We start from the raw sequence: 26,243 nt of genomic DNA, 5'->3' as shown, positions 1-26,243 counted from the left end.
AGTGCTGGAGATGCCAGCTGCTGGAAAGTGCAGAACTGTTCTTGCCCAGATCCTTGGAGGATTGCTGTTCCCCCACTTTCTGCAGTCCCAACAGCACTGATATCTATGCACACTACCTCTTACTGGGAGGGGAGCTCATCCTCTCCCCTTGCAGAAAGACCAGCAGGCTCAGTTGCGACATTGTAGCTAATGGTTGTGGGCACACCAAGGCTCTGCCCCGCCCTGCCCCTGAGCTGAGCTTCTTCAAGTTCTGGCTGCACATGGTGCTTTAGGTGCCTGCCTGGCTGAGGGTGCCATGGAGCCCGAGGCGGCAGTGATGGCGGAGAAGGCAGCTCTGCGCACCCCCAAGTGCTCCCGCTGCCGGAACCATGGCTTTGTGGTGCCAGTGAAGGGCCATACGGGCCACTGCCGCTGGAAGCTCTGCCCCTGCGACAAGTGTGCACTCATCACAGAGCGCCAGAAGATCATGGCGGCTCAGAAGGCGATGCAGGGGCAGGACCCGGATGCCCCACCCAGGGAGACGTCTCCGCCTGCGGCCTGCACCCCGGTTCATGGTAAAGGTCGGAAGGTTCCTGCAGTTGGCCCCAACGCCTCTGAACACAGCAGCCACGTGGCCGGGTGTGAAGGAGCCAAGACCGCCCCAGCAGCCAGCAGCAGCAACAGAACCAGGACCCGCCGGGCACTACCTGCTCCCAGCTCCCCGCTCTTCGGGGACTTCGGTAGGGACCAGCTCAGCATTGGGGTGTCTGTTCCATAGGCCTCCACTCAAGATGATTAACTTCTACCTCTGTGTCCATCTGTCTGTCTGTGTCCATCATTCAGTGTCTGTCCATGTATCAGTGGGTACTGTTGGGTCAGTGTCTGTCCATCCATCTTCCATGCCTGTCTAGTGCCTCAGAAATATTTAGGGCCCAGGTGACCTGTTCCCCAAGGCTGTTGAAGCTGCTCTCACTCGACTTCCTGTTCTGGGGACGTGTTTGCAGGCGCGTGTGTTTTGTATGCAGTGCTGGACTTATTGTTGGTTTTGCAAAGTTTCCAAGCTGCGCTCATGGACTTTGTAGCCATAGGAGCCACCCTAGGCAGCTCCTCAGCTTGTTTCCTTGTTGCAAAGATGGATTCATGCTACTAGTCCTTGTTTAAGAGGGAAATGAGTCTGTGACAGGGCCCTGATTATTCCATACAGCACCTTGAGCACTTTCTTCTGAGCTGTGGTGTTATTTTTACATTTACAGACATGCCCTCCAGCAAAAGCAAAAGCAAAAACCCCACAGAAAAACAGCAAGTACAGAGAAATTGGGGAGTTCCTGCTGGAGTTGCCTAGAGCAGGTTTTTTATGGTGGCAACATAAAAAAAAGAGAAGGAAAGCCCCTGAGCTAGATTTAAGTAGCTCAGACTAGATTTGGCTGGAATCAGTTGGTGTAAAAGTTTATTTTGTGTTTAAGAACAGAAAATTCCTATGGTCATTTAGTCCATCACTTCTGACATTGTTCTCTACACAGTAGAGTCTGTAGGGTGTGCCTTGTCTAGTCCATCATTATTATTTATTAAGACTCCCATTGACCACAGTAGTCATTAGACTGGGCCTCTGGAGAGCTAACAATCCGGAAGACAACACAAGAAAGACCAGATGCTCTGGGAGATGGGGAGGAAGGAATCGCTTTAGATAGTTCCAGCCCTGCCTCATCTACCAATGACTATTTAATTTTTATGCTTATGAGCCTCACAAGAAAAGTGGACTTTAAGGAGGAATCTGAATGGATGAGGCCTTGAGACACAGATATAGTCTAGTCATAGATGATGGGGATTCCACTACTTTGGAAGATCACTTTGTGAACAAGATTTTTTTAAATAGCAAAATACATTGGTTCTTTGAAAATTAACTCTGTAGAAATGAGAGAGACCAGGTGGGTGAGGTCAATATCTTTTATTGGACTGCCTTCTGTTGGTGGAACTTAAAGCTTCATGGCTCTGCAGGTGACCTGAAATCCAGGCAGAGCTCTGTGAAGCTCAAAAACTTGTCCCTTCCACCAACAGAAGTTGGTCCAATAAAAAGATATTACCTCACCTACCTTGTCTTTCTCATATCCTGGGACCAACATGGCTACAACACTGCAAACAACTCTATAGAAATTACAGCTATCACAGGGTACAGAGTTCTTTATTCCCTCTCATTGATGTCAGTATTAAATTTTACTTGATTTACAAGTGTAAAAGGTGATTATTTTCTAACTGTTGCCACAGGAAACCAGAAATCAAGCTGTTTGTCATGCCTGTTATGGCAACAGAAGTATTAGAGATTCTACAATCAGTAGTTTGCTGACAACTTGGTTTAGGATGCACAAGGCAGACTTTGCTCTCCCAAAGCTGTATTAACCTGTCTTCCATCACTGTTGAGCTCCCTTCTTTCCTCCCCAATCCTAAATTTTCTAATAATAATAATAAAAAAGAAATTGAATAAGAAGTGAAGGTAAAACCAAAGGGCCAGATTCTGCCTTCAGTTACACTGCCTGAGGACAGAATTTGGCACTATGAGTCTCTATTTCTATTTACCTACAATTTGTTTGCAGTGATATTTTTGCTTGCTTGTTTTTATTTTTCCTCGCTGCTTGTTTCATAGCCCGTCCTGCTTTGCCTCAAGAATGTGTTGTCAGCCCGGAATACCTGGAGAGAGAACCTCCAAAATTGTATCCCGGGTACTCTGGTATGTACTCATACCACCCATTCCCCATGGGCTTTGCCATCAATCAGCCAAGCTGCAGGGGAGCTCCAGGGATCCCCCTTCAAAGAGGTTTCGGACATGTCCCTAGCAACCATGGACCAGGGAGTGCTGCTCCTCTGTCAGTAAGTAGTGGTTTCTTTTAATTGCTGCTGAATACATTGCTCTTTGTATTGTAGGATGCAGTCTTGCCTTTAGAGTAGCCATGAAAAGTTAGCCTGGACACTAATTACTTCAGTGGAATCTTGATACATAAGCTGATCAAATCAGGAACAAATAATAATGTTAGAGGTCTGACAGGAGCCTAGAAAAATCAAAAGGGTTCAAAGTTGTGGGCCAGATTCTGCAAGCCCCCTGTGCTCACAGCTCTTGTTCACTTCAGTGGCATTTCTGTGTGCAGAGACCTTGAAGGATAAGGATTCGGAGGGAAAATTAACCACTAAAATGTGACCAGTTTGTGTCAGCATAGCTATCACAAAATGTCTCCTAGGTTCCCCAGTGAAATCCTCTTAGTATAGGAGGGCTCGCCCCCCAGGACAACAGGCTGCACGGTGGAAGTTTTGGCCCAGGAAAGATCCAGAGTGGGGCAGATCAGGAGCTGGCCGGAATGGTGAGGGGGCAAATCCGGTGTGGGAGAAGGCAGTCCTACTACACTGTGATTATAGGCAGCGACTTCCTCAGTTCCTGGGGTGTGGGGGGGTGTGCTTGACCCCTGCTTTGCCCCAGGCCCCACCCTCCCAATCCACCCCTTCCCCACCTCCATCCTGCCCCCGCCCCGCCTCCTCCCCCACCTCTTCCTGCCCTTGGTCCTCTCCCTCCCCCCAGTACCTCCTGCACACTGCTGAACAGCTGATCAGCGGTGGGTGGGTGGGAGGGGGAAGGAGCTGATTGATGAGGCTGCCGGCAGGCGGGAGGCACGGGGAGGGAGGAGAAGGCACTGATCTGTGGGGCTGCCGGTGGACGCTGAGCATCCACAATTTTTCGTGGGTGCTCCAGCCCCGGAGCACCCATGAAATCGGTGCCTATGACTGTGATTCCCATCTGCTGCAAGCCCCCTGGGGCTATGACAGGCCGGAGCAATTTAGGGGACCTCTATAGTTGCCCTAGCCTGTGTCAGCCTCTAGCATCAGCAAAATAGGAGCAGCAAGAATAACTTCTCTTCTGCCACTGCATCAGACAGGGATGAATCTGACCCTAAAATTGTAGATCCATGTTTAAATGTTCCTGACTATCACCGTATGTATAGTATCTCAGGTCATCGTAGCAAAAACCTGCCAACTGAGACACTGCCAAGCAGCCTTTTTGGCGGTGGTTGTTTTTTTAAATACAAATATTTTAACAATTATCAGAAATGGGCTTGGCAAATTTAAAAAAAAAATCAGTTAAAGCAGTGTTTTGTTTGGATTTAAATAAACTCGGTCCCCCTGCATGTTTGCAAGCCAAATATGAAGCAGTGTGCTAGAGTGTGGGAATCAGAAAGTGGCACTGACAAGAAACATGAAAAGTGAAATGGACTAATCGATTTAGGTTCTCCAAAATGAGAGAATTACAAAAAAATAAAATAAAAAAAATTCTATAGCATAAATGGTGAAAAATATATGGATTTTCCCACCAATCTAAAATAGTAATGTATTGTTAATCACACAGGTAAGAATAATACTAATAATATATTTATACTTATAGTGCTTTTCATTAGTAGAGCTCAAAGTGCTTTACAAAGGCGATCACTATTATTATCAATAGCTTTTCACAAATACCAGTATATGCTAAAAAGCCTGTATTTTCATATTTTTCTGGTTTTTTGTGTGTATCTTTTGTAGGGTTACCATACGTCCTCTTTTTCCCCGGACATGTCCGGCTTTTTGGCAGTCAAACCCCCGTCCGGGGGGAATTGCCAAAAAGCGGAACATGTCCGGGAAAATGGCGGCTCTGTTTAAGAGCCCGGCTGCCTGAACGCTACCGGCTTCGGGCAGCCCCGTGCCTGGAGACCCTGCGCCGCTGGAGCCCGGGAGGGGAAGTGCCCGGCTGGGGGCGCAGGGTCTGGAGGCACGGGGCTGCCCGAAGCCGGTAGCGCTTGGGCAGCCCAGCTCTTAAACAGAGCGGGGGCGGCTGGAGCCTCCAGCCCCCGGGGCTCTGTGTAACTGACCCAGTGTCAGTTACACAGAGCCAAAGAGGAGAAAAGCCTCCAGCCCCGGGGCTCTGTGTAACTGACACAGTGTCAGTTACACAGAGCCCCAGCCGCTGGAGGCTCTGTTTAAGAACCGGGCTGCCCGAGAGCTATCGGCTTCGGGCAGCCCCCTTGCCTCCGGACCCTGCGCCCCCAGCCGGGCACTTCCCCTCCCGGGCTCCGGCGGCGCAGGGTCCGGAGGCACGGGGGCTGCCCAAAGCCGGTAGCGCTGGGGCAGCCCGGCTCTTAAACAGAGCCTAAGAGGAGCAGAGCCTCCAGCTGCGGGGGCTCTGCTCCTCTTCGGCTCTGTGTAACTTATACAGTGTAAGTTACGCAGAGCCGCCGGAGCCCCGGAGGGGAAGTGCCCGGCCGGGGGCACAGGGTCCGGAGGCATGGGGGCTGCCCAAAGCCCGAGCGCTACCGGCTTCACAGTTTGCTGGGCAGCCTCCAGACCCTGCGCCCCCGGCTGGGCGCTTCCCCTCCCGGGCACCAGCTGCGCTGGGGAAGCGCCGGCTGGGGGCGCAGGGTCTGGGGGCTGCCTGGGAAACCGTGATGCTGGTAGCACTGGGGCAGCCCTTTCCCCCTGGCTGGGAGTGGGAGGGAGGAGGGGGCGGAGTTAGGGTGGGGGAAGGGGCGGAGTTGGGGCGGGGCTAGGGGTGGGGAAATGGGCGGGGCCATGGCCCGTGGAGGGTCCTCTTTTTTTATTTATGAGATATGGTAACCCTAATCTTTTGTATCTTTCTTTTGGAGACGAAGGAAATCTCTCTGGCTCCCCTTCATTTTTCTCCACCAAATCCTTCAAAGAGGGTTTAACTTGATTCCCAGCAGAGCCTATGAATCTTGCTTCTGTGTGAGACTGAGGGGTTGCTTTGAGAGCAACAGTGTGTGTGAAAACTCTGCCAAGAAGTTATGGCACAGTAGAGGGAAACGTGATGCTAAATAGTGAGCCTTCTGCTCTTCTCTCTGCTGCTCTGGAAGGTGGGAGTAGAGGCCAGGTTAAAAAAAAATCAGCAGAAAATTTCAACAAAAATGGGAAGAAATTAGCTTTTGTCTAATTTCATAACAGACAACTTTGATTTTTTGGCAAAAATTCAAAAACAAATTTCAATCAAAAACTTAAATACTTTGATTCAGAAATGCTGTTGTGGTGTCTCATGGGATTTGTATTTCATAATCCCATTATCATCTATAGGCTAGGCTCCCTGGTTGGACAATCTCTCTCACAATGAGCAGGGTCTCCCCTGTAGGGGGATACACTACCTCGGTGCATCATGGGAGGTGTAGTCCCAAGGAGCCCTGCCCTTAGAGAATGGGGACATGGGAATTGTAGCACATTTGCTTCTGAAGTGCTACAGCAGCATATGTAATTAAAATATTTCTGGTTCGGGGCATTTGGTTTCTCAACAAAAATTGACATTTTTTGCAGAAAGTAGACACTTTACCTGAAAAATTGTGTTCAACTGAAAATTTAATTTTCCATCAAAAACAGTTTCAACAGAACAGAAGGTCAGAAGTCATCTGGAGGGGGAAGTTAGTGAGGAATGGGTCAGTGGGGAAAGGAATCTGGGGAGTCTCAGAGAGCCCAGGTTGCAACCTGAATGTCTACACAGCAATTAAACAGCCCCATAACCTGAGCCCAAGCCCCATGAACCTGAGTCAGCTGACATGAGCCAGTCACAGGTGTTTAATTGTAACACAGACATATCTTCAGTCCTTGTCCTCAAAGGAAACCTGCATAGTACCTTCAAAAGATGAGCCTGGGAGCTTAAATTCATAACTTTTCTAGACACTTAAGCCATGTCTACACTACAGAGCTTACAGCAGCACAGCTATACCAATGCAGGTGGTGCCACTGTAAGATCTCATGTAGCCGCTCTATGCCGACAGAAGAGAGCTCTCCCATCGGCATAATTAAACTACCCCCAATGAGCGACGGTAGCTATGATAGTAGGAAAAGATCTCCTGCTGACATAGTGCTATGCACACTACCACATAATTATGTCGCTCAGGGGGGTGGAATATTCACATCCCCAAGCGACATATAAATACCTACTTCCGTGTTATTGTGTCAGTCTCCAGCCATTGCTAACAGATGCTCACTTTTATGAAGACTTCAAAACAAAAACAAAACAGGAAACAACTGAGCTGTGGATTAAAAGTGGCTCCCGCATGTACACAGTAATGACTGACTTTTCATAAAGTTTCATACGACTCATTTGGCATTAAAAATCCCTAATACAAACCAGGAAATAAGTCACCAACAGCTGCCGTTTTTTAGTTATGGATCCATATTAAGTGAGTCATACGAAGCCTCATGAAAAAGTGATTCATCACTGCTTATGTGAAGGACCCACTTTTAATCCACAGCTCAGTTTTGGGACTCTACCTAAATGGCAAATGCTCATGAATCTGGCAGCACTGGTGGAGCCAAGGTTAGTAATGCCTGGAAATATGGATTTTAATTCAGTGTCTCATTAATAACAAGCACTTCCTGCATTTGTTGTGTTCTATGCTGCAGGTGTGTTTGGGCCAAATCATTATTAAATCTTTACTCAGACATTCATATTCCATTGCTGGTGTAAAATTTATATTAGACAGGTAGGCTGCCTTCAGTGAAGTTTTGCCCGAGTAAGAATTTTGTGATTTCCTGTTTAGCAGGGTTTTAACAATAGAAAAATGAACAGAAAAATATTGACCAGTGAAGTAAAGCATGGCCTTTCATTTTAACACAGCATATGTAATGTCACTGATTTCACTGCATTTAGTGTGGAAGTGAGGATGGTTTGATAGGGTGGTTAAGATAATATCTGGACTGACGGAGCTTTATTTTATGTGTTCGTGCAGATGCAAGATGCAGGTGGAGATTTCCAACAAGGTTACTACCCTACGCTTCCTCAGTTTATACCTCCGGGCTTTCTGCCAGGGATTCACTACATTCCACCACCCCTTCCACTTCTGGCTGAAACACCCAAGGAAGCATCTGGTAAGTAAATGCGAGGTGAGTGATATTATGCGTGAAACATATCAGATCTCAGGGAGCTGTTTTATATGGTAAAATGTATGATATGTCCTGCTCATTGGTATGTAAAATACAACAAAAGCTTTCAACTAATTTGTTTTCACTTCGGTTGGTAAATTCTGTGCATTTGTATCTTCCTTAAAAACTGTATCATGGCCCTCTAAAATCAACAGGAATTTTGTGCCTGGAAGGAGAGCAGAATTTGACCTTTATTATCTGTAATAAAACCTCTCAAATGGCTCTAATTTTCATCCCAAAGTTGCATACATTCCACCCAAATTCAGTGGCCTCTCACTGTTGTAGTTGAAAATGATGTACATCAGTAATATTCATTTCTTTAGAAACTGAGGTCACAGAAAATTGTGCACACCAAAGGGCTATATTCCACAGCTATTTACATTTTCTGCTTGAATAATTTTTTATGTTCCTCAGTTTGGGTCTTTGTCACATGCTGGTCCCACATTTGGGGCTTGGCAGGTATGTCTGTAATGATTTTTTAAAATTTCGGACAAGTTTTCTATTCAAATACAGCCATTTGTGGCCACAAGAGGGAAGAACTGCTCAAAAAATAAATCACCCGTACCAATAGAATGAAGCCCCTGGGTTATGCCAAGCTCTAGTTCAAAATATTTGTATGTGTACTTCTATATTTCTATGCTTGGCTTATTAGGGAAAAATGAGAATCTGATTAAATGCCATGGTCTTGTGACACAGAATGTGTCAAATAATTTCCCAATAGGTGAAAGAACGGGGTAAGTCCAGCATCTCTTGAGTAGGGGTGGGGAATAAATAGAAGAGTCATCTTCATTTCATCAAATAATAGTGATTGTGGCTAGTCATAGTATTTGGGACAGTTGAGAGTTTGTGAGGATTTTTACTGTAATCATCAACCTTATTTCATTTGAATCAGTCATTAGAGACAGAGATGGACCCAGGGAGCGAAGTTTGGTTTCAAACTTTTCCTGGGTTTGGGGATATTTGTTGGATTAGAAGTTCTGGCTCAGGCCAATTTCAGGGATAGTCTAAGCCGTAAAGGTCAGCTCTTGAATCAAACTTTCCTAAAGTTCCAGGATACTAGGGAGCTGGATTGGGAGTTCTAGTTCAGAATCAGGGTTCAATTTCAAGTTCTGGTCCATTGCTAGTTAGAAGCCAGCCTGAATAGTTAGAAATTCTGCACTCAGGTACCTGCCTGGAGCTCACATTGAAATCAGTGAGACACACCAACATGTACCTGACATTAGAATTTGATTCTAAGTGCAGGACTTACTGGTATTGATATTAAAGGGCTAGTGTCCTCATTTAGCACTTTTTTTGTGGTTTTTCTTTCAGAGTGAGGGATACAGGGAAAATTGACTCGGCCATATTGTACTTCAGCTTCCGGGGAGTAGGAATATCAATGGTGAATCAGTGAGGGATTATTTCTGTAGGAGGTTACAAAATAGCATTTCAGCAGAAGATACAGAAGTAATGAGAGGAGCTACAGTGAAACTAAACAGTGTTTGATTCCATTTTTCAAGGTGCATTTTGTTCTTGTTTCAAATCCGGTGAAAGACTAATAAATAGTGACGAAAAAGTGAAAAACCCACTGAAAATCAGAGCAGACAGACCCATAGGGATCTTGTCAAGTTCAAACTTACTTTGTTAGATCATTTGTCCAAAGAGAGCTGCTGGACTCAGGTCAAACTGGGGCAGTCAAGGTGACAGGGGCTCGTTGTGTAGTCTTTGGCAAAGTAATTAGGAGAAAATTGATTTAGAAAAGTACAGCAGGAAAAAATATGACACTGAGCCTCTGGCCTGATGGGAATTCCAAGACAAAGGGAGCTACAAACATCATAGGAGAGAAGGCTTCTCCTAGGCTAACACAGTTGCTGGAAAGAGTCTTGAATCATAGGCCTTGCAGCTAAATGACCACGGTCTGTATTCATTCTCAGTCAGGTTTTATAATGGTAACTTGTAATATGTACCATGTTATTATAAAATTGAATATCTCAGTAATTCTTTTGACATAAGAGACACTACGCTATAACTCTTGCTAACTTTCCCAGTTTACCCATCAATGCTCGTGCTGAGTAGTATCTGAGGGCAGAAGCTGTTACCAGGGTTTTTTTCTTTAAAGAACAGTGCTATGTTGGTGGGAGAGCCACTCATTGGGGGTGGATTAATTAAATCCGTGGAAGAGCTCTCTCCCTTCTGCTTAGAGCGGCTACACTCGAGTTTACAGCTGCGCTGCTGTAAGCTCTCTAGTGTAGCCATAGCCCAAGAAAGAATTGTGTTATGTAGGAAAAGGAGAGAGCTTTAAATACAAACTAGTAAATAAACATTATGAATTAAGGATTGAGATTTCCTTGTTTTATGGTCTGTTTATGCAGTCAAGGCTTTTGCACCTTCAGAATTGAAAAAGTGGGCATGCGAGAAGGCTCACGGTCATTAAGGTTGTAAAATAGCTCACATTACAATCCTGTTTTCATATGCACTTAAATTCCTAAAATATTTGCCCAGAGGGAAATTAATGCCCTTTGCCATTTTAAAACAGTCTCGCTGCACTTCTTGAGACATGGCTGCAGCAAAATCAGCTGGTGTTTGAAATATGAAGCTTGACCTAGACAGCCATAGTCCTCATGATCTCAAGTGCCTTTGACTTGTTTGAGGGAAAAACTGGTTTGGATTAACTAAAGTTATTTTATATTGAGCATTCACAGCTAAAAATTTTGAGTTCTATTGGATGTAATGTACATTTCAGTGCAATTTCAAAAAGCACTACAGTGTTATATTCTGCTTTTGTGTTTTAGCTGGCACCACTGATAGCCGGGATTCTGGGGTGATTTGTGAATGCAGCCAGCCATCTCCTCAGGAAGAAACCAATGGAGACCATGCCACGTATTCCAAACATTAAATGTATGTACGTGTACTAGGGGACAGCTGCAGAGCATGCAGCACTCTCTCTCAGAGAGAATATCATTAGTTAATTTTGGGCTAGATTGACACTAGCCCTAATGCAGCCACACAGGGCAGAAGAGGGGAGTAAGCCCCCTACGTCACTTCACAGTTGCATTAGGGCTACTAGAAACACAGTTCTGGCTCCCTTGCAGTGTACAGCCCCAGGGCTGCCATTGCTTCACTGGCTCCTACCTTACCAACTGGCAAAGCTTTTCCAGGGCTACAGTAAATTATTCCCTTCTGGAGCAAGTGGAGATGAGGGGAGGAATTGTGACTTCAAGGTACAGTTCCTTCCCTGAGGCTTGTCTACACTATAGGTTATGTCAGTATTAACTTATGGTGCTCAGGGGTGTGAATAAGCCACTCCCCCGAGCAATGTAAATGATACCGATGTAAGTGCCAGTGTGGACAGCGCTATGTCGCAGGAGAACTTCTCCTGCCGACACAGCTTCTGCCGCTCACGGAGGTGGTTTTATTGTGCTGATGGGAGAGTTCCCTCCCATCAGCACAGAGCATCTTCACCAGACGCAGTGCAGCTGCGCTGCTATAGTGCTTCTAGTGGAGATCAGCTCTTAGTGACACCCCGTGGTTGGGGGCTGAGCATAAAGGCTCAATCTAGCCCTTTTATGTTTAAGGCATTGTTCAAAAGTGTGTTGTTTGTAGGTCTGTTTGCTACCATGAAAAGCTAGTTCTGAATATTGTGGAACAGTTAAGTGATGGGATTTAGTGCCCGAAAATTAAGTGATGGCAAGAGGAAGGAAGGTTTTGGCAGCTGATACATGTAACAGAGTCAGGGCTTGATACACTGGAGTTCAGGTGGGCTTTGGAAGCTGGAAGCATAATAGGTTAGGGGCACTTGTCAGTGAAAGTAGTTTTGTGGAGAGTCTGATCTTCTATACTGGCATCCAGTGCCCCTTCATCACCGTCCAGATGAACGCCAGGCCCTGCTGCCTTTACAGGGCACCTTCACTTTAAATTGTGAGCATCATAGCACATAGTTAAGTCTGGTCACTCAATCTCCAGGATTTTGTGTGCCCGAGACACCCTGTACATCCATGGAAACATGCTATGCTGGGAGCCCACACAGTGGAAGCTAGACACCAAATTTGATTTATGGGGTGTGTCTGGGTTGCCCGATATAAATGGATTGGAATTGCATGGTGAATTCCATAAAATGTGGAGAGATTACTTAGCCAACTGGTTATGAAGTAACTAGGGCAAAACACCAGTTTCAATAATAAATCAACTAAACCACAACATATTATCATCTATGGACAATAATGTTTGAATAATAGTGAATGGAGTATTCTGATTTCTGTACTTTCTTAAGAAAATGTGTTTTGTAGTAAGTAGATCAGTTGTTAGTGTTTGAATTGATTTTGCACAATTAAACGTGATACATTAAAATGTCTGTTCTGTACTTAAGTTTTGAAGCTTGTATATTTATAAATAATTCCTCTAGGCAACTTTCAAACGTTCCAAAGAACAATTCTATATAACAAATCAGCCTACAATGCTATTTAGACTTGGAAATGTTGCTTCTGCAGTCTTTAAATGCTATTATAGAAGTGAAAAAAAAGAAGGCAAGATAAACACTCCATTTCTTCTGTTTGGTACATATGCTAACAATCTTTTGCTAAATGAGAGATTTAAAGAAACTCAATTCAACTGCAAAATCACTTTAGTTTACTACATTTTTTTAAAAGTAACAGTTCAAACGGTTTATAGCACTCATGGAAGGTGTTTGGGGAGCTACAAATGGAGATGGCAATTTAAAATAATGCTAAGAAGGTAAAAACTGGTTTTCCTATAGTGAATAACTTGCTGTATGTACAATATTGGCCAGATTTTCAAAAGATCTGAGTACCCAGCACCTCTCATGAAAAACAATGGGAACTGCTGCGTGCTGAGGACTTCTGAAAATCTGGACATTTCTTTTAAGCATCTACATGGGAGCTGAGCTCTTTTGAAAATCAGGACATCTGATTAAAATTGCCAATAATACCCATAAAGCAAGGTAATCTATAGTTTTTACATTAAGATTAAAGGCTATATTAGGGAGTGACAACATACCAACAGCATAGAATAAAGTTTTAAGCATTGTTACAAATATTTTTTGGAATTCACCCTCTCTGTTGTATTTCACTCTTTAAAACACTGAAGCAAATTGGACTGCAGCACATTTCATTCAATGACTGCAAAGCACTATCACTGGAGATTTACTGTGCGTACAACACTCGCTGTGGTACACTTGTCAAGGAGAAACTTTTGTCATGGCTGCCTATTCTTTTTTGCTTCATTTGGGTGGGGGAGATCACACAGAATGATTGTCCCTTGCCCCCTGTGGCACTATGGAACAGGTATAATGAGGTATTAATATGAGCAAACTCTTGTCTTTCAGAAACGTAGCACCATCCTGGCTTTTGAACTCCAAGCCTGGAAAAAAACACTTAGCCCTGATCTAAATCACAATGAAGTCAGCTTGAATCATTCATTTGACTTCAGTAGACTTTGAATCAGGCCCTTAGCCAAATTTCCATTAGAAAAATCTAAAAATGAACTAAGCCAGTTATGTGACCAGCCAGCTTTCTGTAGACCAACAGCAAGTGTCCTGCTGACCATGATTTGGGAAGCTTTTGATTAGAGCTTCCTCCAGGTAGTCCAAGGAGAGAAGAATTTCCATTAATTTTTCCCAGTATCTGCTGTAGCTCATTCCAGGTCACAGCTATGCGGGCTGGACTGCTCAAAATGGCTCCTCACCAGACTCATAGTGACCTCATCACCAGACAGGAGGCTGGAGAAGAAAGGCAATAGAGACAGCCACAGTTGGAGAGAGAGTCAAGTGTATGGTAGATAAAAAAAAAATTCAAATAAAATAGGCCAAATTCTCCTGGCTCTTAGTAGGGTGCTATTTCCATTTAAATCAATGGGGATTGCACCTATATATCTGCACATAAAATATTACCCACATTCTGGATATGTTAGCAATCTTGCCACATGGGGCTTGAACCTGCTTCTATTGAGTCCATGGGAGTTTAGCCAGGTATATCTGTGCGAGTGGTACTGTGCTCCTATTTATCTTTATTTTTATTCCCGTCCATTCATTCACAGTGCGGTTATTTGGTTGACAAGACTCTTTCATTCTAAACCACTAACTATATTGAGGTACTTAATTTTTGGAAAGCTTACCCTCTGGTGCTGACATTTCTCATGCTTAGTCTCATCCCAAAGGTGAACTATTTAACATACATATTTTATTTAGGAAACATTTGTACTTAATCCCACCAATTGCTTTTGTGTTATCTGAGCAAAAAACACTTAGTTTTTCACACTTTCAAGAAATTTATTCAGACGTTCCTTTGCACTCACTATTATACTAAAAATCAGGGTAAATTGGTAAGAGATCCACAGTGAATGACTCTTTAGCTGACAATGGGGATTATCTTGAGTTATCATGGCATTAATTCAGCCTTCCATTTTACCCTCACCTGACCCTCTTTTAACGAAGGAAAGAAAAGCTCATTGTAATTGGTATTTCAACACAGTAGGTTTAAAAGGTTCCTCGCCAAATCACTGCAATTCCAAATTTAATGTAAACAAGGTTTCTCCTGATTCATTTTTAAAAATTAATTGACTGCTAGGGATAATGAAACCAGTTTCAGCAGGATGGAATAGTTTGGACTAGACAAATCGCTAGAAGGCCCTTCCAATCCAAATAATTCTATGATTTTTATTGGTTTATGTTGGAGCTGAAACTGCACAAATGCTGGTCAAGTTAATAGAACTTAAATTTTTTTAATGGTCATCTATGGCACGGCACCTGCAATCCTTCTGCATGCAAAGCTACCATGGACCACAGTGGGAATTGTGGGCATGAAACACACTTACAGGATCTATGTTTCTATGCATTTTTAGGGTCGAATCTTTCATTATGTGCACATTTATGTAGCTGCACTTCTGAAGATGTGGCTCTTAATATTTGACATGCTTCATTCTCTCCTAACCACTGTCATTCTGTAATAAATGAAATGCTAATGATTGTTTACATACTGCAGGAGATAGGTTAAAATTACAGCCTTGATGCTTCAAACCATACTCACACAAGTAGTCCCATTGCTTTCTCTGGAACAACTTGTAAGAGTATAAAGGCAATTGATGTGAGTTTAAGCTATGCAAGACTAGGCTCCAAGTTTTGTACAAAGGTGTCTGTGACATTGTCCAAAAGCTCAGATTATCGTAAATTTGCTTCTGCATTTTCTGTAGGAGCTTTGGGGTAAGAAAAACAACCTAACGGTTTCCAAAAGGGGGAATAGTATTTGCATTCAGCAACCATATGTAAAAATCATTTATCACTGTTTTAGTGCCATGTATTAATAGCAGAGTGTAAGATATTAACATTTTGCAGTGTCAGTTTTGCTTCGGGACTAAGGCATGCTTTCATATGACAGTGCCTAGAATAGGGGAACATTAACTCTTTCCAATTTAAAGAAAAAATAGAATCAGAATGTAGGTTTCTTCCTCTTCTTGGAATTAGATGCAGTCTATAGAAAGCCCAGGAAGAATATACCTGTTTTTTCCACATTAATAAGTAATTAATTTTGAACAGTAATCCAGCTAACTAGAGAACTATTTAATTGCCTACGAATGAAGTCAACAGTTTGCTGGAAAAAATTCTACCTCCCCTTTATAAAAATAATTTCAATGACAGAACTATTTATGATGTGAAAAATACCTACCTTGGAGCAGCGGAAACTTTAATTAAATCACGCTTCATAGGCAAATCTCTCTGGTATTCCTATTTTTCAGAAAGTATTTTAACCACTGCCATGTTAGCATTAGTCACAGAGCTATGCCAGTGTTTAGCCTGACAAAATGTTTTGAGAGCAATCCAAACTCAAGGGAAGGCCTTGTGGATCAGAGCATCACTAAACATCTTAGTTCACCATAGTCCTTCATTAGAGCAATGATTTCATCACATAGAGCCACATGGTGGAACTCCCCCTCACCTGGCTGAGCACGTGACTCACACAAGTAGCTATGCTGGTTTCAATGGGACTACGGGTATGTCTACACACTGCAAACACGGGGTGTGCCTTCAGCTTGAGTAGACATACCTGAGCTATTTTTAAGCTAGCTCGCTTGGGTACTGGAGTTGTGAAGCAGGGTTTTAAAGGAGGAGAGTGAGGTAGTTTTGCAAATATTTATGGGGCGTGAAGGGCAACATGGGAGAAAGCACAAAAGTTCTTGTTTTGAAAATTTAACCAAGTGGGGGAATCATGCCACCTTCTTATCTTAGTTACCCCAGTGTAACTAAATATGCTTGGATAGTCTCCGAATTCTGGAGTTATTCGTGTTATAATTGGGTAGACTGAGCGCAGAATTTGCCTCTTAGGACATCCTGGAGTCTTTTTCCAGTGAGAATAATTTCAACTTCCTTCAACTTTCTGACGTAGATTCTTCACCACTGGTGCCATTTCAATTTAATGACGGTATTATTACCCTACTACACTTCTCCTTCAGAGTAAAAAATGCCTTAGTCTTAACTTCCAGTCTGGCTCTCTCCAGGTGAGCACAGCCCTAGTGCCCAGGGCCATAAGAAAACAAATGACCCTGTCCAAAAGGGATATTATAAGTAGAGATGGGGGAAGGGAGGAAATCATATATGTACATAAGTAAATTGCAAAATATGGCACAGATGGGTCTTGAAAGCAGATATGTTAGTATATGACAGCATACTGTGTAAGAGAATGAGTAACAAGGGACATTTTGTTTAACTTTGGGGAAAGTCACAAATCATAGTGCAGCATAGTTTCATAAAAGTCAGAGATGGAGAAGACCTATTTACCCTACTGGTCACCCAATCCATCTGCTTACCAATGCAAGCTTGTTTCCTGCAGTATATTTTTCAGTGTTTTGTTCTGGATAGTTTTAAAAATCCCATGTGTTGGGACTTCCAGCACCTCTGTTGGCACTCAGGAGACTATACTCCCTATCACAAACTCATAGGCAGGAGCTTTTCTCTGATATACTCAAGCGAATTATTTTTCTTTTCTTAATTCTATCCCACTGCCTAGTTACACCCGTGCATTACATCAAATAACTCCTCTTCATCCTTTAAGAGGTGCATCTCAGAGCTCATAGCCCAGGGAGTGGAGGTGGGGGACTCTGGTAGCTTTAAACCAGCTTTGTGCATTTCCAATCCTGAGCTGGCCTGCAGTCTCTAGTGTAATTTAGACAGCTCTGAAAGTCCATCTTGAAATTTTAGCAGATCTTTCTCGTGCAGGGTATGTGACATTACAGTACCATAACCAGAAAATGCTAAGCATCCACCTTCTGAAAATCAGACTCCTGTCAAACAGTGTTTCAAATTGGAAACCTAAAAAATGGAGGCACTCAAAATTACTAGTTACTTTTTAAAACATGGGCTATTAATTCTCACAGCCCCCCGGTGATAAATGTATAATCTCCATTTGCCTATAGAAAAATGGAAGCATGGGGATTAAATGATTTGCACATCACACATGGAGACATTGTCATGCCTGGAGTTAAAATCTGGACAACTGGCTCCCACTTCTGTGCTCATACCACACCTCTCTCACAAACAGCAAAATGTAATGTGTAAAGATGTGTGTGCAGCTGGATCTGGCCAGCTGAAAGATGACTGAGGAATTAAAAAGATCTAAGTCTCAGATGACAAGGTGGGAGAGGTAATATCCTTTACAGAACCAATTTCTGTTGGTGAAAGAGACAAGCTTTTGATCTACACAGATCTCTTCTTCAACACTGCAAACATAAGACTCAGATGCACAGCTTGATCAATCTCAAAACATCTTTGATTCCACACTCTCTAAGCATCACCGAATGTACTACATTTCAGACTCTCAGCTGGGCTGACCACAAGCCAGCCTTTCATCTAGACAGATTTGTTCTGTTAGGTAGCCTGATAAAGGCTATTTGTCAGAGAAGGGGCGGGGAGGGAAGTTTGTTAGAATGCTCCTGCTTTGTCCAGGTTTCTAACTTTATTTGGATTTTAAATAACTGTTCTGAACTTGTAGGTTCTTAATTCATCAGGGAGTTCACTATTATTCTCCAATGCCTTTTTCTATAAACACTATAAAAATAGTTGATCATATTCTTGGAAAGAAGCAAGAAAGGAACAAATCAGCCTATTTTACTCAATCCTAATACTGCTGATTTATACTGTAACAGCAGGCAGGTGGTAATAAAAATCAAGTGTGCTGTGGCGCCTACAGAGGGCAGGGAGCCTGTGCAGCTAACATGGTGTTCCGATAGGAGGCGATTCCTAGGTTTTGGAAGACAGAGTTGGGAATCCTGGAGCTGTCAATGCACTCTGGGAAGCTGAAAAAGAAGGGAAAAGTGACAAAAACACCACATCCCCTGTGGGTGAACTAGGGTGACCAGATGTCCCGATTTTATAGGGACAGTCCTGATTTTTGGGTCTTTTTTTACATAGGCGCCTATTACCCACCACCCCTGTCCAGATTTTTCACATTTACTGTCTGGTCACCCTAGGGTGAACACTTTTCACTCAGCGATCACTCTGTATCAGACCAATCAGTCCTCACCTTCAAAGGCATCCTGCACAACACTTTCAAAAGATGAGCCTGGGAGTTTAAATGAAAGACACTTTGCTAGAGACTAAAAATCATGGACTGAATAGAAACACTGGAATTACCGCTTATTACAACAATCTATAACCTATAATCTAACAACACTCCCCTCCCCCAGTTACCTTTTCCCCTCCCCCCTATAACTAGAACCAATGGGCCCTACTTTTGCTAAACAAATCTTGTATTGCCTGGTGACCCTCTGAGTTAGTTTCCTAGACCTGAAGCAGAGCTCTGGGCAGCTCCAAAGCTTGTCTTGCTCCCCGCCAGAAGCTGGTCCAATACAAGCTATGAGCTCACCTACCTGGCCTGGCTAAGGCAGCAGAGGGGGTGCAGGTGTCTGCCAAGGGGCCGGGCTGAATGCTGCCTGCCCCACCGGCGCTGCCGGCCCCCTGGCTCGGAGGGGGAGGCAGCTGACGTCAGGGTCTAGCGCGGGCCCGCCTGGCCCTTCATTAAAGGCTGTGCTGAGCGGGGGGCACGGCAGGGGCGGCGGGCGAGGCGCTCAAGGAGCGGGCGGTGCCGGTGCCGGACACCGGCCCGGCTGTAGAGGGGAGCAGCCGCTGCAGGCGCGGGGACGCCCCGTCCCGCTGACGTTAGTGCCTGAGGCAGCCCGGGCTGGGGCTCCGCGGGGAGCTGGATGCCGCCCGCGGAGCGGGAGAAAGGGGGGCGGCGGCGCAGCGGCTCTCCGGCCCGGCCGCCGCCCCAGCCCGGGGCCGGGACAGGGCCAGGGCCGGGCGGCAGCCGGCCGCAGCCCCCCATGGCCGCCACGGGCCGGCGCTCGTGCCGGGTGCCCAAGTGCGCGCGCTGCAGGAACCACGGCGTGGTGTCCGGCCTGAAGGGCCACAAGCGGCTGTGCCGGTGGCGGGACTGCGCGTGCGCCGGCTGCCGCCTGGTGCTGGAGCGGCAGCGCGTGACGGCCGCGCAGGTGGCTCTGCGGAGGCAGCAGCGCGCCGGGCAGGTGAGCACGGGGCAGCGGCGCTCGGGCAGGGCGGCAGTGGCGGAGGGTAGAGTCCGAGTGCTGGGGGGAGGGAGCAAATCGCCGGCCTGGTGAGATAAATCTTATATTGAGAGTTGCTCTCTTAAAGGACTCAGGCGAGCTGGGTTCTGTGCCTGGCTTAGCCACGGGCCCGGTGTGCCTCAGTTTCCCTATCTGTAAAATGGGGGTCATGGTACTGCCCGCCTCTGTAAAGTGGTTTGAGCTCTCTGGATGAAAAGCACTAGGTAAGAGCTAGCATTACAGTATCAGTAGCTCTACCCCTGTCCCCTACTTGTTTTAGTTTAGTACAGCCTTGCACTTGGGGCCCTGGCTGAAGTTTTAGTAGATTTTAGAATGATGAGAGAGGTTAACAAACATTGTATTGTATTTGTTAAATATGCCTGCAAATTTGAAACCTGGATAAATGCTCAACATATAATGCACTACTTAGGCTCCTACCATAAATCCATATGTAGCTACCTAAATAAGTAGCCAGGTTTTCACATGCCAAACACCTACCAACTCCACTGACTTCAGTAGGTGTTCAGCACTCTTGATAACAGAGCCACGTATTTAGGTGCCCAAATATGGATGTCAGAACTTAACTATATTATGAAATATTTAGCTTTTACATAGCACTTTTTATCAGTAGCTCACAAAGGGATTTACAAAGGAGGTAAGTATCATTATCTTTCCCTTTGGCTTTTGTTCTTAAACATCTTGGTTTAGGTATTTTTACTATGTAATTGCTTTACTTAAGCTTCAAGAAAATAGAGCTCTGGGTAAAGCTCGAAAGTTTGTCTCTATTACCAACAGAAGTTGGTCTAATAAAATATATTACTTCACCTATCTTGTCTCAGGGCATTTAATATGAACTGTAGGATCAGGATCCTTTAATGCTGCTGTGTCTATGCACTAATAGTACTATTTTTGTATTATTTCTGTAGAATTAGACTGCAGCCCCAAACAATTCTGGGTTGAAGTCTCAGTTCCTCTGTAATTATCCTAGTATTAAAGGACTGAGGGAAGTCCAATAGGCTAGCCTGACAAGCGTTTTCCAAAAGAATCTGCTATCCTATAGGAAAAGGAAATGGAGATTGTGATGTTCTGAACACTAGAAAAGGTGCAGAAAAGGGCAACTAAAATGATTAAGGGTTTGGAACGGGTCCCATATGAGGAGAGATTAAAGAGGCTAGGACTCTTCAGCTTGGAAAAGAGGAGACTAAGGGGGGATATGATAGAGGTATATAAAATCATGAGTGATGTGGAGAAAGTGGATAAGGAAAAGTTATTTACTTATTCCTATAAATACAAGAACTAGGGGTCATCAAATGAAATTAATAGGCAGCAGGTTTAAAACAAATACAAGGAAGTTCTTCTTCACGCAGCGCACAGTCAACTTGTGGAACGCCTTACCTGAGGAGGTTGTGAAGGCTAGGACTATAACAGAGTTTAAAAGAGAACTGAATAAATTCATGGTGGTTAAGTCCATTAATGGCTATTAGCCAGGATGGGTAAGGAATGGTGTCCCTAGCCTGTCTGTCTGTCAGAGGGTGGAGATGGATGGCAGGAGAGAGATCACTTGATCATTGCCTGTTAGGTTCACTCCCTCTGGGGCACCTGGCATTGGCCACTGTCGGTAGACAGGATACTGGGCTAGATGGACCTTTGGTCTGACCTGGTACGGCCTTTCTTATGTTCTTACGTAACAATCTCCTGTTGGATGAAATCATGGTGCAGTAGCATGTCTGCTTTTTTTTTTTTTTTTTTTTTTTTTGGGCAGAATCCTGTTGTAATTCCTCAGTGGTGTAAAAGAAGATGGAGTGACTGACAAAAGTTATTTCCCTTTCTTAAATTGGCAACAAAATGAGTGTTTATTCAGGTAGCTAGATTAAGTTTCCAAATCCCTAACAAGAATTACATTTAAAAAAGTTTGAATACGTACTCAGTATTCACAAAATAGGATGCTAACATTTGTCTTCATTTTGAGTGATATTTTCCTCCGTCCTTCAAAATACTTTCAAATATTCTTGCTATACTAACTTTAGTAGCATCTTAGTAATGAAAATATAAGCCCCCAATCGACACTTGGCTATGATGCTTAGTGGTGTGAAAAAATCCACACTGCTGACTGAAGTAGCTATCCCAATCTAGCCTCTGCTGTAGACATAGCTAGGTTGATGGAAGAATGTTTCCATCAACCTAGGTACAATCACTAGTGGTGCTGTAGTTCCTACAGTCATGGAAAAACCCCTTCCATTGCTGTAGTCTGTGTCTGCAGTAGGGGGTGCGCAGTATAGCTACAATGGTGTAGCCATGTCACTGTGGTGCCCATAGTATAGACATGGCCTAAAATGGATTGCGTGGTTTATCTTATTTTCTCTTTCCATAACTCTGCACAGGTTAAGAAAGATGAAGATGAACATTCTCTGCTATCAACCAGTTGCAGATTAAACTATCCGCACTATCCCAAGAATACCAGCACCTGGGCCAAAAGCATACTGGCAGGTAAGGATCTGTTTATCTGTAGCCTCAACTTGGCAAGATACTTATGCCTCCTTTTGAGACACTGTCCATCCCAAAATAGCCTTTGTAACGGTTGGCCTTTGGAATTTCCAAGAAGGATGCTCTCTGTCTCAAGGTAGAGTACATCCCATATTTCAGTTGAGGATCAGGTTTAAGCTAAAATTAAATGCGTAACTATTAAACCAAAACAAGTGCCCTGTCCAGTTTAAACTGATGCAAGTATGTGTAGACAAGGCCAAAAGTGCAATATTTTAACAGCATGGGCAATTAACCATTAGAACAGACTAGCAAGGGGTGTCATGGATTCAATCATTTGAAATCTTTAAATCAAGACTGAATGCCTCTCTAAAAAGATATGCCCGAGTTCAACCACATTGTACTTGGGCTTGAGGAAGGAATTATTAGGTGAAATTCTATGGCCTGTGTTATGCAGGTCAGATTAGAATATCATAATGGTCCCTTTTAGTCTTAAAGTGTGTGAATTAAATGGAGATTAGGCATAGAGCTGGGTGAAATTCTAAAAAATTCTTCATAGAAAAACGAGTTTTTTTCAGCGCCCCAAACTATCCAATTGACAGGATGCATTGTATTTGTTTTTATTTTTTTGGACCAAGACAACATTTCATTTAGAAAAAGTAGAAATGTTTTGTTTCAACTCTGATTTGCAATAGCATTCCCATTCAAATTTGGCCAATTAAAAAACAAAAACAAAACACACCACCAAAAATGGGAACACATCTGAAATTGCTGAATTGAAATGAAAAAACTTGGGGGGAGGGGCGGGAAAAAGTTTTGGTCAGTTCAAAACAATTTGAGTTTTTGATTTAATGAAAAAACTCAAATTGTTTTGATTTGAATTGGATTGGATTTCTTTGGGGGATTCATTCAGCCCCTGAACTGAAAAATCCATTATTTTCTCATTTTTACTTAAGAAACTTTTCCTTTTGGGCATGTTATTCTATAATTGTCTTCTGAAGCAGATGGTCCTGGGCACTGTAAAAGACAGGATACCAGACTATACAGAGCACTGGTCTGATCCATTATGATAATTCCTGTGTTCCTAAGATATTGGCAGTGATGGATGTAGTAGGGCCATAGGCAAGAAGCTATGATACCTGCATTGACTTGAGTGGGAATGCTCAGGCCCTATCTTTGTAAAGCCCCTTGTACATTTTATAGCACTGAATAGTTATTTAAATTTTAATCATAATGCAAAAAGTATAGTTCCACTTAAACATAAAATCCTAGCCTTGCTAGTAAAATTTTTGCAAACACGGGACAAGGATCATGACTTACGAGGAGAGGCTGAGGGAACTGGGCTTATTTAGTCTGCAGAAGAGAAGAATGAGGGGGGGATTTGATAGCAGCCTTCAATTACCTGAAGTGGGGTTCTGAAGAGGATGGAGCTCGGCTGTTCTCAGTGATGGCACATGACAGAACAAGAAGCAATGGTCTCAAATTGCAGTGGGGGAGGTCTAGGTTGGATATTAGGAAAAACTATTTCACTAGGAGGGTGATGAAGCACTAGAATGGGTTACCTCAGAAGGTGGTGAAATCTCCCTCTGTAGAGGTTTTTAAGGCCTGGCTTGACAAAGCCCTGGCTGGGATGATTTAGTTGGGATTGGTCCTTTTTTGAGGAGGGGGTTGGACTAGATGACCTCCTGAAGTTTCTTCCAACCCTAATCTTCTATGATTCTATGACTGCAAATGATCAAAAATATGTTTCCACTTTCTAATTTTCATCTTTGTTAGATAGTCCAGACTAGTCTGAGTGTTAGGTTATCCCTTACCGGATTCATGTAAGAATGAAGTGAAATCTATAAGTGACTGTTTTTTAAATTAATAAAACCTTTCAACAAATATTTCTAGGAGGCACTAAAATAATATTGTCCATTCAGATAAGTTCTTAGTTTATAGGACAGCAAGGTGTACCAGACAGAGCACTGGATTGGGAATTAGGAGCCTGGGCAAGTTACTTTCCTGCTCTGCATTTCCCCTCTCGTCCTTTGTCTGACTTGCCTAGTTAGACTGTAAACTCTTCCAGGCAGGGTCCAGGGATGTCTGTTACTACATGTTTGCACAGCATCTAGCACAAAGGGGCTCTGATCTTAGCTAGGACCTACAGTACACTACAGTAATGTACAAATAATTGATTATGATAATGATAAAGAGTACTAAAGGAAGCTTTTCATTTGTTCTCCTAGGGTATAAACCTCCTTCACAGGAGAGCCGACTCCTCTTTTCTAACGTGAGTGAGAGAATGAGGAAACGAAGAACATTTGCAGATAAAGAGCTGGAATGCATAATGCTGGAGAGAGAACTTAGGCAGAGAGAACTAAAGGACTTGGCTCTAGCTCAAAGTCTACAAAGACCAAATGAAGACTTTTTACCAGGCACAGAAACAAACCCATTTAGGATTGGACACAGCCAGCTTTGTGACTCAACATATTTTAACCACGATTTGATAAATGTTTGGTTTCCTTTGATGCATTCAAGCACAACGCTTTATCAGACTAGAGATTTTTTCCTGCCAAATGTAACTACTTTTACATCAGACCAAATCGAAAGCAACCTTTTACAAAAATATACCTTTACTAAGTATGCAGAGAAATATGCTCAAGTGTGTAAGGAGCTGGCTCAGGCCAATATTTTATCCAAAGAACTTGGCTCTTTTCAGAGCGATTTGAGATCGAAGGCAACAAAAACACAAGGAAGTTTTGAAAAAGTTAAAGAACATTTTGTATCCAACCAGAAGCAGGACATTGGCTCAGAAGTTTTTATCTTACAAAATGATCCTTCCATACCAGAAAAGCAGCAAGTGAGCCAACATGTGAAAAATAAGTGTTCTCTGGCAAAGGAGAACCTCAGACACGAATGCTATTCGGAAATTAAAATTAAAAATCAGAGCTTGTCATTTTCAGTGGAATCCTTGTTAAAAGTCTAAACAGGTATTTAGGGCCCAGTTCTACTACTTTGGAATTCAATGACAAAATCTTACTGACTCAATGTATCAACTGTGTGCCTGATTCTCTAACCTTTTCTCACATGGGTAGGCCCATTGACTTGAGTCTGATCATCATGCTCCCAGTGAAGTCAATGCAAAACATCCAGTCTTTAGTGGGAGTTGGTTCATGCCCCCAAATGGGACTACTTGTGAGAGTAAGGAATACTTGAGTGAGTAGCAAGGTGAGGCTCAGTGTTGAAGATAGTGGTTTTTCTTTACTCCCAGCACTCTGAAAGTAATCTATGTAGTATTATTTTAATAGTCTGTTATTCTAACAATGTATGTTGTCAGTATTTTAAATAAAGAAATTAAAACTATTTTATATACAATCAAAAATATATAGAACTACTGTAGATTTTGTAACTTAAACTAAACATGTATTTGGGGGTGGTGGGTGATATTTTGGCTTTTTTTTTTTTTAAATTACTTGTTAGTGCATGTTTTAATTTGCAAGACAATGTAAATGGGTGTGTTTGCATACTGAATAAAAGTGATAAGATGTCATTTTGTGGCAATGGAAAACCAGTTTATTTGAATAAAATGGGCTTAATTGATACAAAGTCTTAATTTGCTGATGTAATATGATACAAGGGCACATTTTTACACCATTGTTCAAGATATTAAGGCCTCATTCAGTTGTCACATTGATATAAGCCAGGACTAATTCCATTGAAGCCTAATCTAAAGTCCATTGAAAAGACTCCCATTGATTTTTAGTGAGCTTAAATGACCAGTGAATCAAACCCTAAAATGCATACCCCCCAACCCCAAAAAAACAGAGTCCAGCACTTGCTCTGTTTTCAGCATACCTAATGGAATATTCAAGCAAACAAAATAATGTAATCATATTTAATATGTACACTCTGGCTTGACTATACAAGACAGATTCTGGGCCGCATCCTCAGCTGGCATGCACACAGATGAAATCTCTTAAGATTCTAATAGCAGCCTAGTAGATATTCACAGGCAGAATTTGGTCCCAAACTGGAGGGAGTATGCTACAGGGAGATGTGCCCTTGGGGAAAGGAAAAGACTTGCCAGTCACTTCAAAGATCCATGCTCACTCCTCACATAGGGCCACATTATGCCAGTGATTAACTAGAACTTCCACTAGCAGGTAATAGGGAGCTTTGCTTAAAAAATGACTTGTATCCAAATGGATTTTTAGGGACAGGGATTCAAGCATTACACGTGTGAGAATCTCATTCAATTAACAAGAAAACGAGCTTTTGCGGGGTAGCTTGAGGGGGGAGCTTGCCCTTGTATTGAC

At 43.3% G+C, this 26,243-nt stretch overlaps 3 protein-coding genes across 4 annotated transcripts in view; 2 read left to right on the top strand and 1 right to left on the bottom strand.

Moving 5' to 3' along the window:
• LRP8 (LDL receptor related protein 8) overlaps nt 1–18,859 on the bottom strand; it is a 411,845-nt gene extending 392,986 nt beyond the window's left edge. For both annotated transcript variants that reach the window (XM_054036543.1, XM_054036544.1), the window contains exon 1: nt 18,772–18,859. The gene's annotated coding sequence lies outside the window, so the exon portion shown is untranslated. The remainder of the gene's footprint in view (nt 1–18,771) is intronic.
• DMRTB1 (DMRT like family B with proline rich C-terminal 1) lies at nt 296–12,527 on the top strand. The gene is made up of 4 exons (XM_054036549.1): nt 296–719; nt 2,618–2,841; nt 7,728–7,866; nt 10,692–12,527. Exons 1-4 carry the CDS (start codon nt 296–298, stop codon nt 10,793–10,795), a joined length of 891 nt encoding a protein of 296 aa, XP_053892524.1. The 3' UTR covers nt 10,796–12,527.
• Nucleotides 18,860–19,104: 245 nt separating the features above from the next.
• Nucleotides 19,105–25,540, top strand: LOC128841502 (doublesex- and mab-3-related transcription factor 2-like). The gene is made up of 3 exons (XM_054036548.1): nt 19,105–19,425; nt 21,846–21,951; nt 24,174–25,540. The coding sequence occupies exons 1-3, from the start codon at nt 19,105–19,107 to the stop codon at nt 24,911–24,913; spliced, it is 1,167 nt and encodes a 388-aa protein (XP_053892523.1). The 3' UTR covers nt 24,914–25,540.
• Nucleotides 25,541–26,243: the final 703 nt, after the last annotated feature.

The sequence above is a fragment of the Malaclemys terrapin genome, chromosome 8 (genome assembly GCF_027887155.1).
Source record: "Malaclemys terrapin pileata isolate rMalTer1 chromosome 8, rMalTer1.hap1, whole genome shotgun sequence".
In the NCBI taxonomy this organism is placed as follows: domain Eukaryota; kingdom Metazoa; phylum Chordata; order Testudines; family Emydidae; genus Malaclemys; species Malaclemys terrapin.
This window is presented reverse-complemented; position numbering and strand designations above follow the sequence as displayed.